Here is a 16933-nt window from a genome sequence, read left to right as displayed (position 1 = left end):
AATATAGAATTTGCAGAGTGCCCGATTCTTGAGATGATCGTAGCAAACTAAACCCATTTAAATGTGTACACAGACAGATACACACAAACACAGAGATTCCTGGCATTATTAGAGAGATGGTAACAATGTGTGTGCTTCACTCTCCCTTGTGTAGGAACAGCCCCCAGGCCTGCTGGTGTACGAGGTGTTTGCTACAGATGGCGATGAGGGTGTAAATGGTGAGGTGCGCTACGCCTTCCTGCAGACCGGGGCTGGGAATCGGGACTGGGAGAACTTCCACATCGATGCTCTAACTGGGGTCATCACCACTGCTGTCAAGCTGGACCGTGAGAAACAGCCCTTGCACAGTGTGAGTCTCTGACCAACATTGGTGTGTGTGTATGTGTGTGAGGGGTGGCTTTATGTTTGTGTGTGATTGGTGTGTGTGCGTGCAAGATGTGTGTGTGTGCAAGATGTGTGTGTCTAACCAACAGTTTTCTGCCTCCTCAGCTGATTGTGGTAGCCTATGACCTCGGCCAGCCTGTGCCTTATGAGACCACGCAGCCTCTGCAGGTGGCGCTGTTGGACATTGATGACAACGAGCCTGTGTTCCTCAAACCCCCGGTGAGAACAAGACTGGAGTATAAACATACACTACCGTTCAAAAGTTTGGGGTCACCCAGACAATTTCGTGTTTTCCATGAAAACTCACACTTTTATTTATCAAATAACTTTCAAAATGAATAGAAAATATAGTCAAGACATTTACAAGGTTAATTATTATTATTAGAAATAATTATTTTTATTTGAAATATACATTTTGTTCTTTGCTTTCGTCAAATAATGCTCCATTTGCAGCAATTACAACATTGCAGACCTTTGGCATTCTAATTCTAATCCTTCTAATCATCCATTAGTCTTCTAAGGCAATTAGCAATGTACCATTCGAACACATACAGTAATAGTTGCTGGAAATGGGCCTCTATACACCAATGTAGCTATTTCATAAAAAAACAGACGTTTCCACCTAGAATAGTCATTTACCACATTAACAATGTATAGTGTATTTCTGATTAATTTAACGTTATGTTCATTGAAAAAAATAGTGCTTTTCTTTGAAAAATAAGGACATTTTTAAGTGACCCCAAACTTTTGAACGGTAGTGTACATAGATCAATCGATTGATATGTAGACAAACAGTGTGGGTATATGTGTGCGTATATGTGCCCTCTCTCAGAGAGGCAGTTTGCCATACCAGACGTTGTCGGTTCCAGAGCACTCGTCTCCAGGCACTGTGGTGGGTAACGTGACTGGGGCTATGGACGCAGACGAGGGCTCCAACGCTATAGTCTACTACTTTATAGCAGGTAAGCACCCTCTCTGTCATTCTACGTGCAGTATACATCCCTTTATCTCTCTCTCATGATTTTTTCTCTGTCTGACTACCTGTTATTCTCTCTACCTCTTTCTTCCTCTATCTCTATATTCCTTCCTCTGTCTATTTTTCTCTCTATCTTTCTCTCGTTCTCTCTCCTGCAGTTTTTTCTCTCTTTCTCCTTATATCAGTTTCAGTCACGAATGATTATTGAATAATGACAAACGCAGAGTCATCTGGAGTCCTTTGGTAGGTGTCGGACCGTTTGCACATATACTGTCATTTTGCCTTCACACTCCAGGGGGCGACAGCAATAGTAACTTCGGTTTGAGTCCAGGAGGAGTTCTGAGGGTGAAGAAGGACCTGGACCGTGAGTACATCCCTGTCTACTCCATCATAATCAAAGCCTCAAGCAACAAGAACTGGGGGTCAACCCGGGCTCAGAGATCATCTAGGGTGGGAGCACTTGACCCTTCCCACGACCCGACCTTGCAGGAGGTCAGGATCTACCTGGAGGACATCAATGACCAGCCACCGCGCTTCACCAAGCTGGAGTACACTGCAGGTATGTGTGTGTGGCTTGGATGTGTGAATGAGAGTTTGTGTTTGAGAGATTTGAGAAATTTCTCTCCTTTTTCTTCCTCTCTCTCCCTCTCTCTTTCTCAGGTGTGGCAGCAGATGCCAAGGTGGGCTCAGACCTGATAAAGCTGGATGCCATAGACAATGACATTGGTAACAACAGCCTGGTGTTATACCATATCCTGTCCATACGCTACATCAAGCTCCTGTCCAACGACACAGAGGACATTGGGAACGTCTTCATCATCGGTGAGTCTGCTAGTCTCTGGATCACAGACACGTTCTGTTTACTCTGTTATACTTCATCTGCCTCTGGACTAATAGGTGCTCATAAACACATTGAACTTTTATTCATTTATATGAAGCAACATACAAATAAGTGCATAAAGAAAGTACTGCAGAATGTATCAGAAGTGCACTGTTCAACATTATTTCAGTGGTTAGAGTCAAGGAGATATCTATATTTACCAAACAGTGCAAACCTTATGAAAAAGAAGTATACTTCAAGTTTAATTTGTAAGTATACTTAAGTATAAAAAGTATACTATTATCATGGCACTTAAAGTATACTAGCAGTGTACTTATTTATATACTATTTTTGTACTAAGTAAACTGAATTGGCCCACTTTTTAGGTCATTTAGTACACTTGAAAGTACACTTATAGTGTATTTGAGGTTTACTTTTGAATACTGTAAAGTAACCTGTGTAGTGCACTTTCAGTTCATGAAGTATACTTCCTAAAGTACCTCAAAGTATATTTCAAAATACTTTCAAGTGCGCTTTCAACTAAGTACTTCAAGAAGTAAACGTAATAAATTTCCATTTACTAATATATTTTAATGTTTAGGGGCCCCTCAAACACCGCCGATCTTGCGTCACTTGACGAGAACGGGGCCCTCGCCAAGTGACACTCCAGATTATTATCTGAAGCTAATTACTGTGTATGCACTCATGTTGTGAAAATCCAGCTCTTCTGATCAAACGTAACAGTCATTTAACTCATGGTTACAATGGTAAACCAGCACAACAATGACAAAACCACGCAACAAAACACTACATTCTAAGCAGACACATTTAAAAAACGAAATTCATGAAGTTACATTTGTATTTCGAACAAACGACAAACTTATCATGTTAACACTATTTACCGCCTTGCATCATGGGAATTGACCAGCCATCGAGCCACACTATCTTCATTTTTTCAAGTCGTTATTTCGTTCTTCAGTCAGTTTAACAGTATAACCTTCAAATGCATAATGCAACCCTTCTCTGTGCTTCTTTCTCAAGTAGCTTTTTTGTTTTTTCCATTAATACTCCAATTGATAATTGTTAGTATAAGAGTATAGGGCTTCAAAATATTTTGGCAGTAATTAAGGTTACAGCTTCAGTACCAAAAAAGATTCAATGTGCAATGCATAATAGATTATCCTAGAAATTAATAGCCTAATTAGAATATACAATTTTTTTTTACCTGTAATGTACTTTTAAAGTATTTAGACTGTTTTTGCTGTATAATAATAGAAAAGGTACATCCTACTCCAGAAGAAATGTATACCATTTTCTGTTTCTAAGCATACTTCTAAAAGTATATAAAAAGTTAACTATTTTCAAAGCATACTTAAAAGTATATCAAAAGTGGACTATTTTCTAAGTATACTTTTTAAAAGTATATCAAAAGTGAACTATTTTCTAAGTATACTTCTTAAAAGTATATCAAAAGTGAACTATTTTCAAAGCATACTTAAAAGTATATCAAAAGTGAACTCTTTTCTAAGCATACTTCTTAAAAGTATATCAAATGTGAACTAAAAGTGAACTATCCATATTTTAGTATACTTAAAGTATACTTTAATAAACTTCTTTTTTGTAAGGGAAAATAACAAGGCACAGTACATTATACTGACTACCGTATCTGTTGGAAAACAAGCCACATTTTCTATAACCCGCACCCCACCAGAATGGGAGCTTTGTGTTTGTAAATCGGATTTTAACCCTCACTGAAATATATGCCGCACTTGATACGGGAACAATGAGACAAAGCAATGCACGAGTAGGCTATAGGCGATCTTGCAGCATGCATGTTGTAACAGACTTCGGTTATGGATAGTAGGCTATGTCCATGCGTGGTAAAATCCATTGTTATTTCTACACAGGGGCGGTTTTAGCTAATTGGAGGCCCTGGGCAAAGAACGATTTTGGGTCATGTGACCCGAAGGCAGCAGGGTTAAGCAAACAACGTCACCGTTGCGGCGGCTAATGTGGAGCGGACCAATACTCACGATTGATTACTTGTCCAGACAAATAAAAGTAGTTACAATACGGTAGTTGGTGTTGAAGTGGCTGTTTGTCTGCTGCTGCTAGCAATAGCTAAACTTGGCCCAGCAGCACTTGAAATATTATCAGAAATGTCTTCATCTTCCACGGACACATTCTTTGATTGGAAAATCTCCATACACACTCCACCACACTCTCCTGACAGAAACGTCATGACCTGAATCATATGTGCCATGATGGATTTAAGATAACATCTTGCTATAAAGAATAGAATTAAAGAATTGTGTTTTCATGCTTAATTTGAATTGTCATTCGTTCGCAATGACAAGTGATTTATTTTAATTATAAAAAAATACATTGTAAATACGACGAGGCCCCCCTGGTGGCCAAGGCCCTGGGCAACTGCCCGACTTGCCCAATGGGAAGCGACGCCCCTGTGTCTACAAAACTATTTTAGATACCACCTTATTCCTAGCTCCAATGATCCATTTCCTGAATTATGGGCGCGACTTCCGTAGCCGGCGATTGCCATAGTAACGGTCATAAACAGTCACACTAATTCTCTTTCAGCGCTTGGGAAATAAAACATGTGGGAACACAGCCTGTACACCTCAAACAGGACAATGTGATCATACCTCTGCCTTCTACTATCGAGGGATGGGAGGATGACTTGAAAAAGTGGCCTCAGATAACGTAGACTACCATATTTAGCTACTTTATTAACTCTGTTGCTACGGACGGTGAAGCGATGAATAACCTGAAAAGAGTCTTATCAGTACCTCCACAGAAATAAAGTCGGTCACGTTTTAATAAAGGAGGTGGGACACCTAGTCAGAGCCTTAAAGTCTATATCACCGGTCCTGGGTTTTAGTTTCATCGTCAGGTGAAATACAAACGGCTGGGTGCTCATGTGTTGCTGGACCAGGGCACTACTAACCCACAAAAAATTCTAAATGAACACTTGCATCCCACCTTTACTGGCAGAACTGCAACTAAATCACTAAATAAAGAGTGTCTGCTAAATGACTAAATTAAAAAAAAATGACTAAATGTAAATCTGTGGAGGTCTTTTGTAGCCCAAACACAAAGTAGGATGCGCATTTCCTCCGTCGTTTTTTTGTCCACAAAATGAAATGAGTACACATACGATACAGTGTTTTGGGTGGTCTCTTCAAGGCTAGGTTTTTTAGCGACATTATTTTGTATTCCTCATCTGTTGGCAGGCGATGGAAACTGTACCGTTTGTCACAAGGACAATCACTTTTTGTTGTGGGTGTGTGTTCAACACACTGTCGTTGAAGCCACAGAAGCTAGTCTGAGCTGCGTTTCCCGAAAGCATCGTAAGCCTAAGTTGATCATAGAATCCATCGTACAACGAATCTTAGTTTTACGGGCCGTTCCCAAAGTTACCGTAGCTAAAGTGTCTCTTGAAAATTCATAGCTCTTGAAAGCGCATAGATTAGCCTACTCCTTACGAGCATGTTTGGGAAATGCACGTAAGAAATATCGATGGTTTAGTTATTTTGCTCGGATCTTTGCTACGATCCATCGTTATCGGGAAACGCAGCCCTGGTTAGTCTGGTTGTTAGTAAGCCGCGAACAGCGCAACAGGTACCAGAGCTCCGCAATTACATTTATCTATCTATTATTAACAATAATAATAGATAGGGGGTCAGATGGCTGAGCGGTTAGGGAGTCGGGCTATTAATCAAAAGGTTGTTGGTTCGATTCCCGGCCACGCAAAATGACGTTGTGTCCTTGGGCAAGGCACTTTACCCTACTTGCCTCAGGGAGAACGTCCCTGTACTTACTGTAAGTCGCTCTGGATAAGAGAGTCTGCTAAATGACTAAATGTAAATGTAAACAATAACAATATATATAACAACATGTTTAAACACAAACCAGTTTTAATTCAATTATAGTTGAAATTACTTTAGAAAGAATCACTGTTGACGGCTGGCTGGCACTAACGTATAGCAAACCGCAACTTCCGCTATCTCAGCGGAAGTTGCACCCATAATCATGTCTACAGTAGACCCCTTGAGAATAAGGTGGATACGTTTAGCTAGCTTGCAAATCCTGAGGATAGCCTACCGAAATGTAATTAGCCAATGTCGTTAGCGATGCTAGCTAATGTTGGTTTGCTAGCTGTATATAACATTTCACTGGATCTTGCAGCTGTTTGATTGACTGAAATTATTATGAAATGTTATGTTGTACTAGCCATTTACCTACTTTAGCAAGTCACTGTATTTCCAAATTTCCAATCCCTGATAGTGTAACTGAGACGACACAGTAAATAATTCCTCTTTCAATTCCTCTTTCAATAAGCCCTCGTTCCAGTGTTGATCATTAAATTAGCTGCACACCACTATTTTGTTCTAAAACCGGGCCGCTTAGAAATAAAACCCGTACAACAACAAGAAAACTGTAAAATAGGGGCACAAGCCACGGTTTTATTTCCGAAAAATACAGTACTCTGAGTAAGACTAACTACACTGATTACAGACACACTTAATGCCTGTATGTCATATTTGTAGGGTTTGTTTTATGCAATTAAAGTGAAAGTAGCATAGAGAACATGTACAGTAAATACTGCTTGTTTCCTAATCCCTGCTTTCTCACATGAACAATTGAAGCAGTTAAAATAGCATGTGTGAGTGTGGTTCATAGGATATACTGACATTTTCACCCCCCGTCCAGGTGAGACAGATGGTATAATTCGGACATTTGACCTGTTCACGGCCTACGCCCCTGGCTACTTTGTGGTGGAGGTGTTGGCGCGTGACCTGGCAGGTCATAGCGACATTGCGATGGTAGGTATTTACATCTTGCGGGATGACCAGCGTGTCAAGATCGTCATCAACGAGATCCCAGAGAGGGTCCGCCTCTTCCAGGAAGAGTTCATCAACCTGCTGGCCAACATCACCGGGGCCATTGTCAATACAGATGACGTACAGGTTTGTTTGTGTGTGGGGTGTACCTGTGTGTGTACTTTGTTTGTGTGCGTCTGAATTACCTGTGTGTTACAGTACTTGTGTGCCTGTGTTTACATATGAGTTTGTGAGTGTACCATTGCCTGAGTGTATGTATGCACAGGTGTGTGTGTTTGTTTTTGCCTCAGGACTGAAGAAGTATTGGAAAACTCTAGTTTGTAGTGCATCACCACAGCGAGACTTCTCCTTTCCCTCAGCCCTTCTTAAACAGTATTCGAATTCAACAGGTTCTGTCCACAAGCTCAAAAAAGCTTGTACCTTTTTTTCTATGGTGCGTATATACAACTAGGTGGGAAATCAGGTGGCTGAGCAGTTAGGGAATCGGGCCTTTAATCTGCAGGTTGCCAGTTCGATTCCCGGCAGTGCAAAATGACGTTGTGTCTTTGGGCAAGGCACTTCACCCTACTTTCCTCGGGGGGATTGTCCCTGTACTTACTGTAAGTCACTCTGGATAAGAGCGTCTGCTAAATGACTAAATGTAAATGTAAATCACCAACCGCGGAAGTTGCGCTTGGCTCGCCAAATGAAGACATATTAGATAGTACCCAATTGCTGTGAAAGTACCAAGTCAATGAAGTGAATTGCCAAGCACAAGTTCAAGACAAAATCAACATATTTATTATAGAACTATAAGGTGCCGGTGTCTGATACACTCAAGTTGAGCATCTCAGAAGACTGGTCAATGAATACAGGAAATCAAGGGAGTTAAATAGTATCACAAGGATGGGTGGAAGGAGGATACGTGACGACTAGCATAGCCTTCGCAAGCACAGAAAAAGGACACTGCATGCTAGATAGCTTTGTTTAGATCTTTAGATAGGGCTCCTAGAAATGGCCTTGACGCTCCTCCTATTTTCCTCGTTCAAAGTTGCATGGCATTATACACCTGTTAATATTGTGACCTCTGACCTACACTAGTGTCAAAGGCATTTCCAACTTACAAATGACTAACTTATGGCTTTGCAGGTATAAGCAAGCAGTTTATTAATGATACAAGCAACATAATTCATAAATAGGCATATTTCTCTCCTGGACATGACCAAGGGTTATGTTCTCATAAGCTTAATATAGCAGGGTATAGATCAAACATTGTTTATTATATTCAGAGCATTCCAAATAGTATAAAAGTAATCATAATCTTTAAATATAGATGCAAGCAGCAATGAGGTGGCCAAGCAGGTAAAATGAACAAAAAACATTTTAGACATCCTCAGACAGGGTTCCGAGTAAATGCAGCTTTGAATCCATCAAAGATTTGCTGAGATACGACCCAACTTCCTGTTTGTCGGCTTTGCCGCAGATTTTGATTGGCTGTACTGATAAAACCGTTTCGAAAATCAAAAATAATTTTGATAGTTTGTGTGAGGATTGCCATGACTATATACAGCTAGACTACAGGTAGCTAGTGACTGCATTATACCTGGCTTCCTTTGCAGTGGCTTACAGTCTCGCTAAACAGAAAACCAGTGACATGGCAGGCTCGTTGGCTTTGGCTGGATTCAAACCTCTTACGTTGCCCTTGCCAGGACACCAATTTATCGTAGTGAGCTATTCTCAGTGCTGGAAATTACCGTTCAGTTACTGTGTAAAAATATAAGCAGTTTTTCAACTGGCAAGCGGTTGTCAGATTTGGCCCAAGTTTAAACAGCTGTAATTCAGTCCTATTTTGTCATGTCAAGGTGATTGTGGTCTGAAGATAATCTGTGCCAAATTTGGTGAATATTGGATACATTTTGTTGGAGGAATAGGGAAAAAAGTTTTATAAAACGTAAAATGGCGGCCGCATCAATTCAGCTGGTATCACAAGTTAACATGTGTCAGACACGGGATTGCCCCCTAGCGGTTAGATCACACAACCTTTTGTGGACCTCTTTGGAACAGGGTCCCGAGCACCTTAACCAAGTTTGATGTCAATTCAGCAAATATTTCCTGAGATATGATCTCACTTCCTGTTTTGGCGGCTTCATCGCCGACTTTGTTCAGCTTTACCGGAAAAACTGTTTTTAAAATCAAAAACCATGTGAAAACATTTGTGAGGCTTGATCTGAAGATAATTGGTGCAAAATTTTTGCTTATTGCAGCGCCAGCTAGAGGTGACATGGCATGACCTATTGGACCTCTTTAGAACGGGGTCCCTAGTCCTTATACCAAATTTGGTGTCAATGCAGTAAAGATATGACCTCACTTCTTTTATGGTGGCTTGGTTGACGACTTTGATTGGCTGTTCCAGTCAAAAGGTTTAGAAAATCAAAACGCCATGTGATGTCTTTTGTGAGGCTTGGTCTGAAGATGATCTGTGCCAAATTTGGTGAAGATTGGACAAACTTTATAGGAGAGGTAGCGAAAAAACATTATATTCAATCAAAATGGCGGCCACATCAATTCGGCCACATCAATTTGATTGGCTGTAACTAGGGTTGCAAAATTCCGGGAATATTCAAAGTTGGAAACTTTCCACGGGAATTAAAGGGAATATACGGGAATTAACAGGAATTAACTGGAAATGTTGGGGTAATTTAACTGTATTTACCTTGTCCTAAGCAGACATGCATGCAAACATTTATAATACAACTTTTGTGTGGACATACATACATCCTACTCTCACTGCTGTAAAAAGTTAGTCTACTGTATACAAATAAACTTGGTATTAAAATGAACATGGCTTCAGTTTACCAAGTAATCAATATGCTAGGTAATGACAAACAGTGTTGGGGAAGTTCACTTTCTACATGAACTAGTTCAGTTTATAGTTACATTTTTTAACCAAGTTCACAGCTCCAAAAATGTCTTTCAATATGTTGCGAGCTATAATTGAAATCTGTCTGCAATACCGCTCTTGGCCTCTACGCAATTCGGTGCTCTCACACTTGCCAGGCATAGGGCTGAAATGTTCAGACCCAACACTGATGACAAAGACGTTCAAAAACAACAGAACGTTTTACGTTTAGGTTGTTTCTGGCATTAAATTACATTTACATTTAGTCATTTAGCAGACGCTCTTATCCAGAGCGACTTACAGTAACTACAGGGACATTCCCCCCGAAGCAAGTAGGGTGAAGTGCCTTGCCCAAGGACACAACGTAATTTGGCACGGCTGGGAATCGAACTGGCAAACTTCAGATTACTAGCCCGACTCCCTCACCACTCAGCCATCTGACTCCCCTTTGGCAGACAATGTTCCCAACCAGCTGCATTCAGGGTCCAGCTGAGCTAGGCGTGCATAGTCTTGTTCTCAACTACATTGAAGTTCCCTGTTATATGCTTTTGCAAAAAAACTTTGGCACGTTTTTTTTCCTTCAAAATTCCTGAGCCAAACTTCCCGTGGAAACTTTCCGGAAACTTTCCGCCCCTTTGCAACCCTAGCTGTAACTAACAAACAATTTCGAAAATAAAAAATGCATATCATTCATTTTGTGAGGCTTGGTCTGAAGATCATCTGTGGCAATTTTGAAGAAGATTCGACAAGAATTGTAGGAGTAGTAGCGAAAAAACACTTTTCCTTAACATTCAAAATGGCGGAGAATCTATATAACTGGGTATGATGTCATAGAGTGCGTTGAACTCGTCTTGATCCAGGGAATCCAACGATACCTCATTTTGGAAAATGCGGCATATGGTTCAAAAGTATCATGTGTAAACACACCTTCAACTTTGACCCATTGGTGGTGCTAGAGGGTTGGAATGGGAGACATGAAACTTAAAGAAATTGATGAGGGGACTGGTCCCAAAGAGTGTGCCAAATTTCACAACTTCTGACCATGCGGTTCTAGGGGCTGCCATAGACTCCCATGGCAGAAGAAGATGTATAATAATAATAAATATAGCTGCAAGCAGCAATGCGGGTTCCTCCGCCAAATGGCAAAATATTATAAACATGTACACTGTTGAAGATGGAGAGTTGGACTACAAGAGAGCAAAACTACTTCATGTTTGGCCAACAACAATAGGCTGAATGGGGATTTGAACTCATGAGCATGAGGTCACAAGTCAGTCTCTCTATCCTCTCTGCTACACACCAACTGTTGAGATTGTATGAGTAGAAAGGGCAGAGTATGAGCTTTGGTCAGCTTTGGGACAAAGGTTAAGAAGCGGTTGACATTTCAAGGTAAAATTGCATAAAATTGCGCATGGTACATCAGAAAGATGTCACCTTGAAGCCAATAAGGTTTGAAAAACCATCAGTCAAAATTATATTTGATTTATTGACACAATGATATTTAGGCAATGTGGACACTTACATACATACACCCCTTTCAGACATTTTGTATTGCATTTCTCATTCCATTTCACCCTATATAAAGACACATCTGCCCGCACACTATCCCCATCCATGATGTTTCCATCTCTCCCAGCGCAGGTCATGCCAGAGCAGAAATGCCGCAGCAGCCACATGAGGTTTAGATGTAGTCCAAAAATTACCTCCCACAATCAATACATATCAACCGCAACATTGTTTTGAAACTTTCTCAAAGATTGCTTGAAAACCATGGATATTCACTTTCTTCTTGAGTAGATCTCAAGATTTGCCTCATATGCAACTGGCCCGGGTTCAGCCCGGGTACAGCCGGTGTACAGCCCGGGTACAGCTCCTTGCGAGTGTAGCCTCTGATAATAAATTGGCTGACTCTCTGTTCCCATTAAACTACACAACATGCACACTCAGGGTGACCAACAAGATTATATTAACTAACAAACAATAACATTACAAACATCTAACTGAACGAAGACAACAACTGAAATCCCTCGCATGGCCGTTGTAACCGAACTATTTTACATTTACATTTAGTCATTTAGCAGACGCTCTTATCCAGAGCGACTTACAGTAAATACAGGGACATTCCCCCGAGGCAAGCAGGGTGAAGTGCCTTGCCCAAGGACACAACGTCAGTTGGCATGACCGGGAATTGAACTGGCAACTTTCGGATTACTAGCCCGATTCCTTCACCGCTCAGTCACCTGACTCCCTAGTATTTCCACAAGTATTTGCGTTTTTTGACATGCCACACTGCATGCTGGGTACTCAAGAGCGCTGACAGCTGATTATCTAGCTGTGCGCCGACTGCGTGATATGACGAGATGCTAGTGACGTGCTAAGGTCTCTGAGTCTCCTGCATTAACAAGTTCTGCTCGATTAGCAAGCTATTTTTACTAATGTTTTGTTACCTATTGAATGGTGATGCAAGCTAGCTAAAAACAATGTTAGTTAGCTTGGCTAAACTGGTTTTCATAGCAACAGAAATCAACAAATCAGATCAGTCGAACTTTATTCAGAAAGGGGGGATCTGTATTTTTTACTCTACTCTTAACGCATGACTATGTTTAACTTAATAGGTGCGTTCGACTTCATGCAGCACCGGCGGCACCGACAGCCGGCTGCAGCCGGTTGCCTTGAAGCTGAGAATGCCATTGGCTGCTTCAAGCCAGCTGGGTTGCAGGCGGCCGCAGGCGACGCCGGCGCTGCATGAAGTCGAACTCACCTATTGTCTGCACCTCTCTGTCACCAACTGTCTCCGGAGTGGAGGGTGGGGGCTTCATATGCAACAAATTACACCCCTGAACTTTTAAAACAGATCTAATGGCCTACTACAATTGTAAATATCCTATGGCTTCCAGTGTTTCCTCTAGGATTTTTTTTTGCAGTGGGGGCAGGTCTGTCCGACCCCCCCGGCCGAAACAAAGTGCTAACCCTAAGCCTATATTTCGGAGCAGGTTAATGTAATAGTCTAATAGCTAATGTAATATTGCACATATTTTTGTCCCATTTCCCCTAAAGAAATAAAGTTAGGCTACTTAATGACACCTTACAGTCATAAAGTATGTTCTAAATGGCATAAATGCTGCCAATTAATAATTGACGTAACTTATTGTAAATGGTCAGTAGCCTGCCGAAAATCACCAGTTAATTTAAATTAGCAAGAACTATAGACTAATACAATAACAGCCTTAAATTAACTGACAACATAAGTTATACGACTTAGCTCTACAGTTCTCAAGGACGCACACACGCAATCTCAACTGCGCTGTGAAGCGCGTGTCCATGCAATCCTCCGATACGCTTTCTAACAATCACTGCTGATAGACGGCCTAAAATTTTGTACAGCCCTATTTCTGATACCGTGGCGGCAGAAATTTTGCCGTGGCACGCCGCCACAGAAAAATCTACATAGCGGAAACACTGGCTTCTTCTCCAATTGGGCCTCGATACAATGTCATCTAATATTTTCTGCCCATTCTGCACAGTTTTTGGGGACTTTCCACACCAGCCCCCTTTGCCCAGTCCCTCTGTTCTGCCCTACTACATGTGTTTTCCAACATCACTTCAATCAACCCTGGGCAGAGACGGCGCCAGAGAATTTTTAATACAGGTGCTGAGGAGGTTCTAGATCATTGACAGGGGGAGCTGCGCAATTATATATACATAAATACTATTAATAAAGAAGCAGTACTTCTCTTGAGTGGTTTTTATTCAGATGAATAATCATTGGATTCAAGTCAAAAGTCTATCACTTGAACTGGTTTAATCACTTAAGACACTAAAAGTCAGCAGCTTGGCATACTGGCACATGGAAAGGATTAAACATTTAGACTTTCATCAAAGTAAAAAATGCTGGTTTGTCCTTTTTCATCAATGTCCTCAAAAAAGCAGTCTGCAAAGCTACTGTGTCTGTGGGGTGACTGTCTGTCTCTGGAGGGCTGGCAGGCAGGGTCAAGAAGGGCCTGCAGGCAGGCAGGCAAGGCAGGCAGGGCAGGCCAGCTGAATGACGCTGTCCAGCTAGAGAGGGATAGTCCAGCAAGGGGTCTGTGATGTTCTTTGTTTCTGATTCTCTGTTGTTGCTCTCAGCATCCTCTATTGAACTCTGTTGAGCAGGCCTCTGCATGACCCTCCAGACCTGTCAAAGTGAAGAAAGGATCCACGTTAGTTCAGTTGTGAAAAACTAAGCTTTTTCCATCTACACTTGACATAAACTACAGTTTTGACTGTGAAATGCAGTGGCATTACTTGAACTTGAATCCAAATGTGTTGACCTGATGGAGACCCATGCAAAGTCACTCAAAACACAGGTTCGATTCCAGGCTCTGGCAAGAGTATTTAGCTCTAAACTGTTCAATATATACACATCTGACAAAAGACCAGCTCGACCTTTGCCTGTAAACAGTGATTCTGACTGTCAGAGACCTTTTAAAAAGCCTGACTTACTGAAATTGGCTGGCTAACGTAGGTCGCTTTCTCAGGGCATATGATGAATGAAACAGGCTTGCCTTGAAAAATCAGATATACTGGTTATCTTTAGCAGGCCTTTGTCTACAAAAAGCAGTCCTCCCTGATGTTTTTGGAGTAGAATTGAGTGAAATACAAAATTGTTTACACACTGCCAGTGAGCGAGCCTAGTCTGACTCTGAGGCGAACGTCAAAACAATGCACCCCCGGGACGCAGTATTACTCCAATTGCAAGTCCACAAAACACAAAAATAAGACGGAGCATCTGGCTAAAAGCACAATTTCCACATCTCCTAAAGGCTTCCCTCCTCGGCCTTTTTTGTGTAGACCTAACTGTAAAATGGTAAACTTATGAACATGACGCAACCAAAACATGGCTGCCGCCTAAGCCTATGCCAGAGAATGTCTAATATAGAGAGAACTGCCACTCTCGGGAAACTTCCGGGTTCTGAACTGGTTGCAGTTCCACTCTAGTTCCATATGAGGGCGCTAATGGTCGAGTGCAGAATGAATGGAGGTCTATGGAGCTATACCCCTAAAAATCCACTTTTCTCTGGATATAATTCTTTGTCTAGTAATTTGAATTCTGAATTTGAAAGGGGAGGCAAAAAGAACACACCGCTGGGTGATAGTCGCCTTTCTGTTCTAAAAAGCCTTTTAAAATGTAATTGACGTCATACGCATTGTACAGCCTGAGATACTGCTTGACGGCAAGCTCTGGTTACTTCCACTTTTCTCTCGAGGCATCGACAACACAGCTGACAGGTTAGGCTCTCCTTGTCAATACACATGCTAGAAAGAGTTTTGGTTTGCTAATGTTGTTGCTAATGTTGCTAATGCTCTGACATTCTGGTTCTGCTTCGGATGCCATCAAGTGGGATCTCTGGTCGTAGTCAGTCCTTCACTAACCAATCAGCATTCGTTAGCAAAATGCTAGCGTGTTATGGGCAACAACGACTTACCCTGTAAGAAATCGAAAGGACATAAATACTCGTTCATTCAACTTTCGACCTGTAATCCATGTTGAACATGCAAAAACTAAAAGTCTGAGATTTCTCAACGACAATCAGGTGAAAGAGACAAATTTAGCCGTTTAGCTCCATAGACTCCCATTCATTCTGCACTCGACCGCGATCACTCCCAGTGGAACTCTGGTGGAACTGCAACAAAATTTGGTACAATGGGGCTTAAAAGGGAGTGGCCAGGCTCTCCTTAAACCGGCTCTGCCTATGCAGTCTCCCTGGCGCAAGTTCGGTAAAGTTGGCATGACATTCACAGATTCAAACTTCCGGGATCAATAACTCTATAGCGAAATGTTATTAAATCACAAATAACGCATATTTCGTACTGTAGTAAGGTAAACAACGAGCTACAGTCATTTTCATCAAAACCGCCCTGCAACCTGAAGAAATAACATTGGTCTCTACGAGCAGCCGGCAGTAAGACGAGCGCTTAGAGACCGTCTACAAACTACAACAGCGAAAAGAGATTAAAAAATATATATATATATTTAATGTTTAAATAAGGTAGTATTTCCAAACGTACCTCAATTATAACTTGTCTCCTGCTGGTTGTACGGCAGCACTTACATTTCAAAAATAGGCTTAATACTATTTTTGGGGAATATTTTTTGCCAAAAACGTTTAATAGTCCATCCATCCATCCATCATCTTCCGCTTGTCTGGGGGTCGGGTCGCGGGGGCAGCAACCTAAGCAGGGAGGCCCAGACTTTCCTCTCCCCAGCCACTTCCACCAGCTCTTCCTGGGGGACCCCGAGGCGTTCCCAGGCCAGCCGAGAGACATAGTCCCTCCAGCGTGTCCTGGGTCTTCCCCGGGGCCTCTTCCCAGTGAGACGTGCCCAGAACACCTCACCAGGGAGGCGTCCAGGAGACATCCTTATCAGATGCCCGAGCCACCTCAACTGGCCCCTCTCGACGCGGAGGAGCAGCGGTTCTACTCTGAGCCCCTCCCGGATGACCGAGCTTCTCACCCTATCTCTAAGGGAGAGCCCGGACACCCTGCGGAGAAAACTCATTTCGGCCGCTTGTATTCGCGATCTCGTTCTTTCGGTCACTACCCACAGTTCGTGACCATAGGTGAGAGTAGGAACGTAGATCGACTGGTAAATAGAGAGCTTCGCTTTTCGACTCAGCTCCTTCTTCACCACAACGGACCGATGCAGAGCCCGCATCACTGCGGACGCCGCACCGATCCGCCTGTCGATCTCGCGCTCCATCCTTCCCTCACTCGTGAACAAGACCCCGAGATACTTGAACTCCTCCGCTTGGGACAAGATCTCCTCCCCCGACATTTAATAGTTTAATCATTAAATACAGTTGTGTCTCTAAACTTTCTTGTTCGAGTTGTATCTTTAAACTTGCATCACACATAAATAGTCTTCTGTTGGTTGTACTACAGCACTTACTTTTCAAAAAATAAGCATAATCCTAATTTTCTGGATTATTTTTTGCCAAAAACGTTTCAGTTTTATAATTAAAGGAGACATGACA

General features: G+C 41.9%; 1 protein-coding gene across 4 annotated transcripts in view; it reads left to right on the top strand.

Annotated features, from left to right (window-relative positions):
• cdh23 (cadherin-related 23) overlaps positions 1–16933 on the top strand; it is a 361974-nt gene that overhangs the window by 330438 nt on the left and 14603 nt on the right. For all 4 annotated transcript variants that reach the window (XM_067235776.1, XM_067235778.1, XM_067235777.1 and 1 more), the window contains 6 exons: positions 155–349; positions 490–603; positions 1217–1346; positions 1656–1919; positions 2021–2182; positions 6912–7168. In XM_067235776.1, the coding sequence (XP_067091877.1) occupies positions 155–349; positions 490–603; positions 1217–1346; positions 1656–1919; positions 2021–2182; positions 6912–7168 (1122 nt within the window). The remainder of the gene's footprint in view (positions 1–154; positions 350–489; positions 604–1216; positions 1347–1655; positions 1920–2020; positions 2183–6911; positions 7169–16933) is intronic.

The sequence above is a fragment of the Osmerus mordax genome, chromosome 5 (assembly GCF_038355195.1).
Source record: "Osmerus mordax isolate fOsmMor3 chromosome 5, fOsmMor3.pri, whole genome shotgun sequence".
In the NCBI taxonomy this organism is placed as follows: Eukaryota; Metazoa; Chordata; class Actinopteri; order Osmeriformes; family Osmeridae; genus Osmerus; species Osmerus mordax.
Note: the sequence above shows the minus strand (reverse complement) of the source record. Positions and strands in the feature narration are given on the sequence as shown.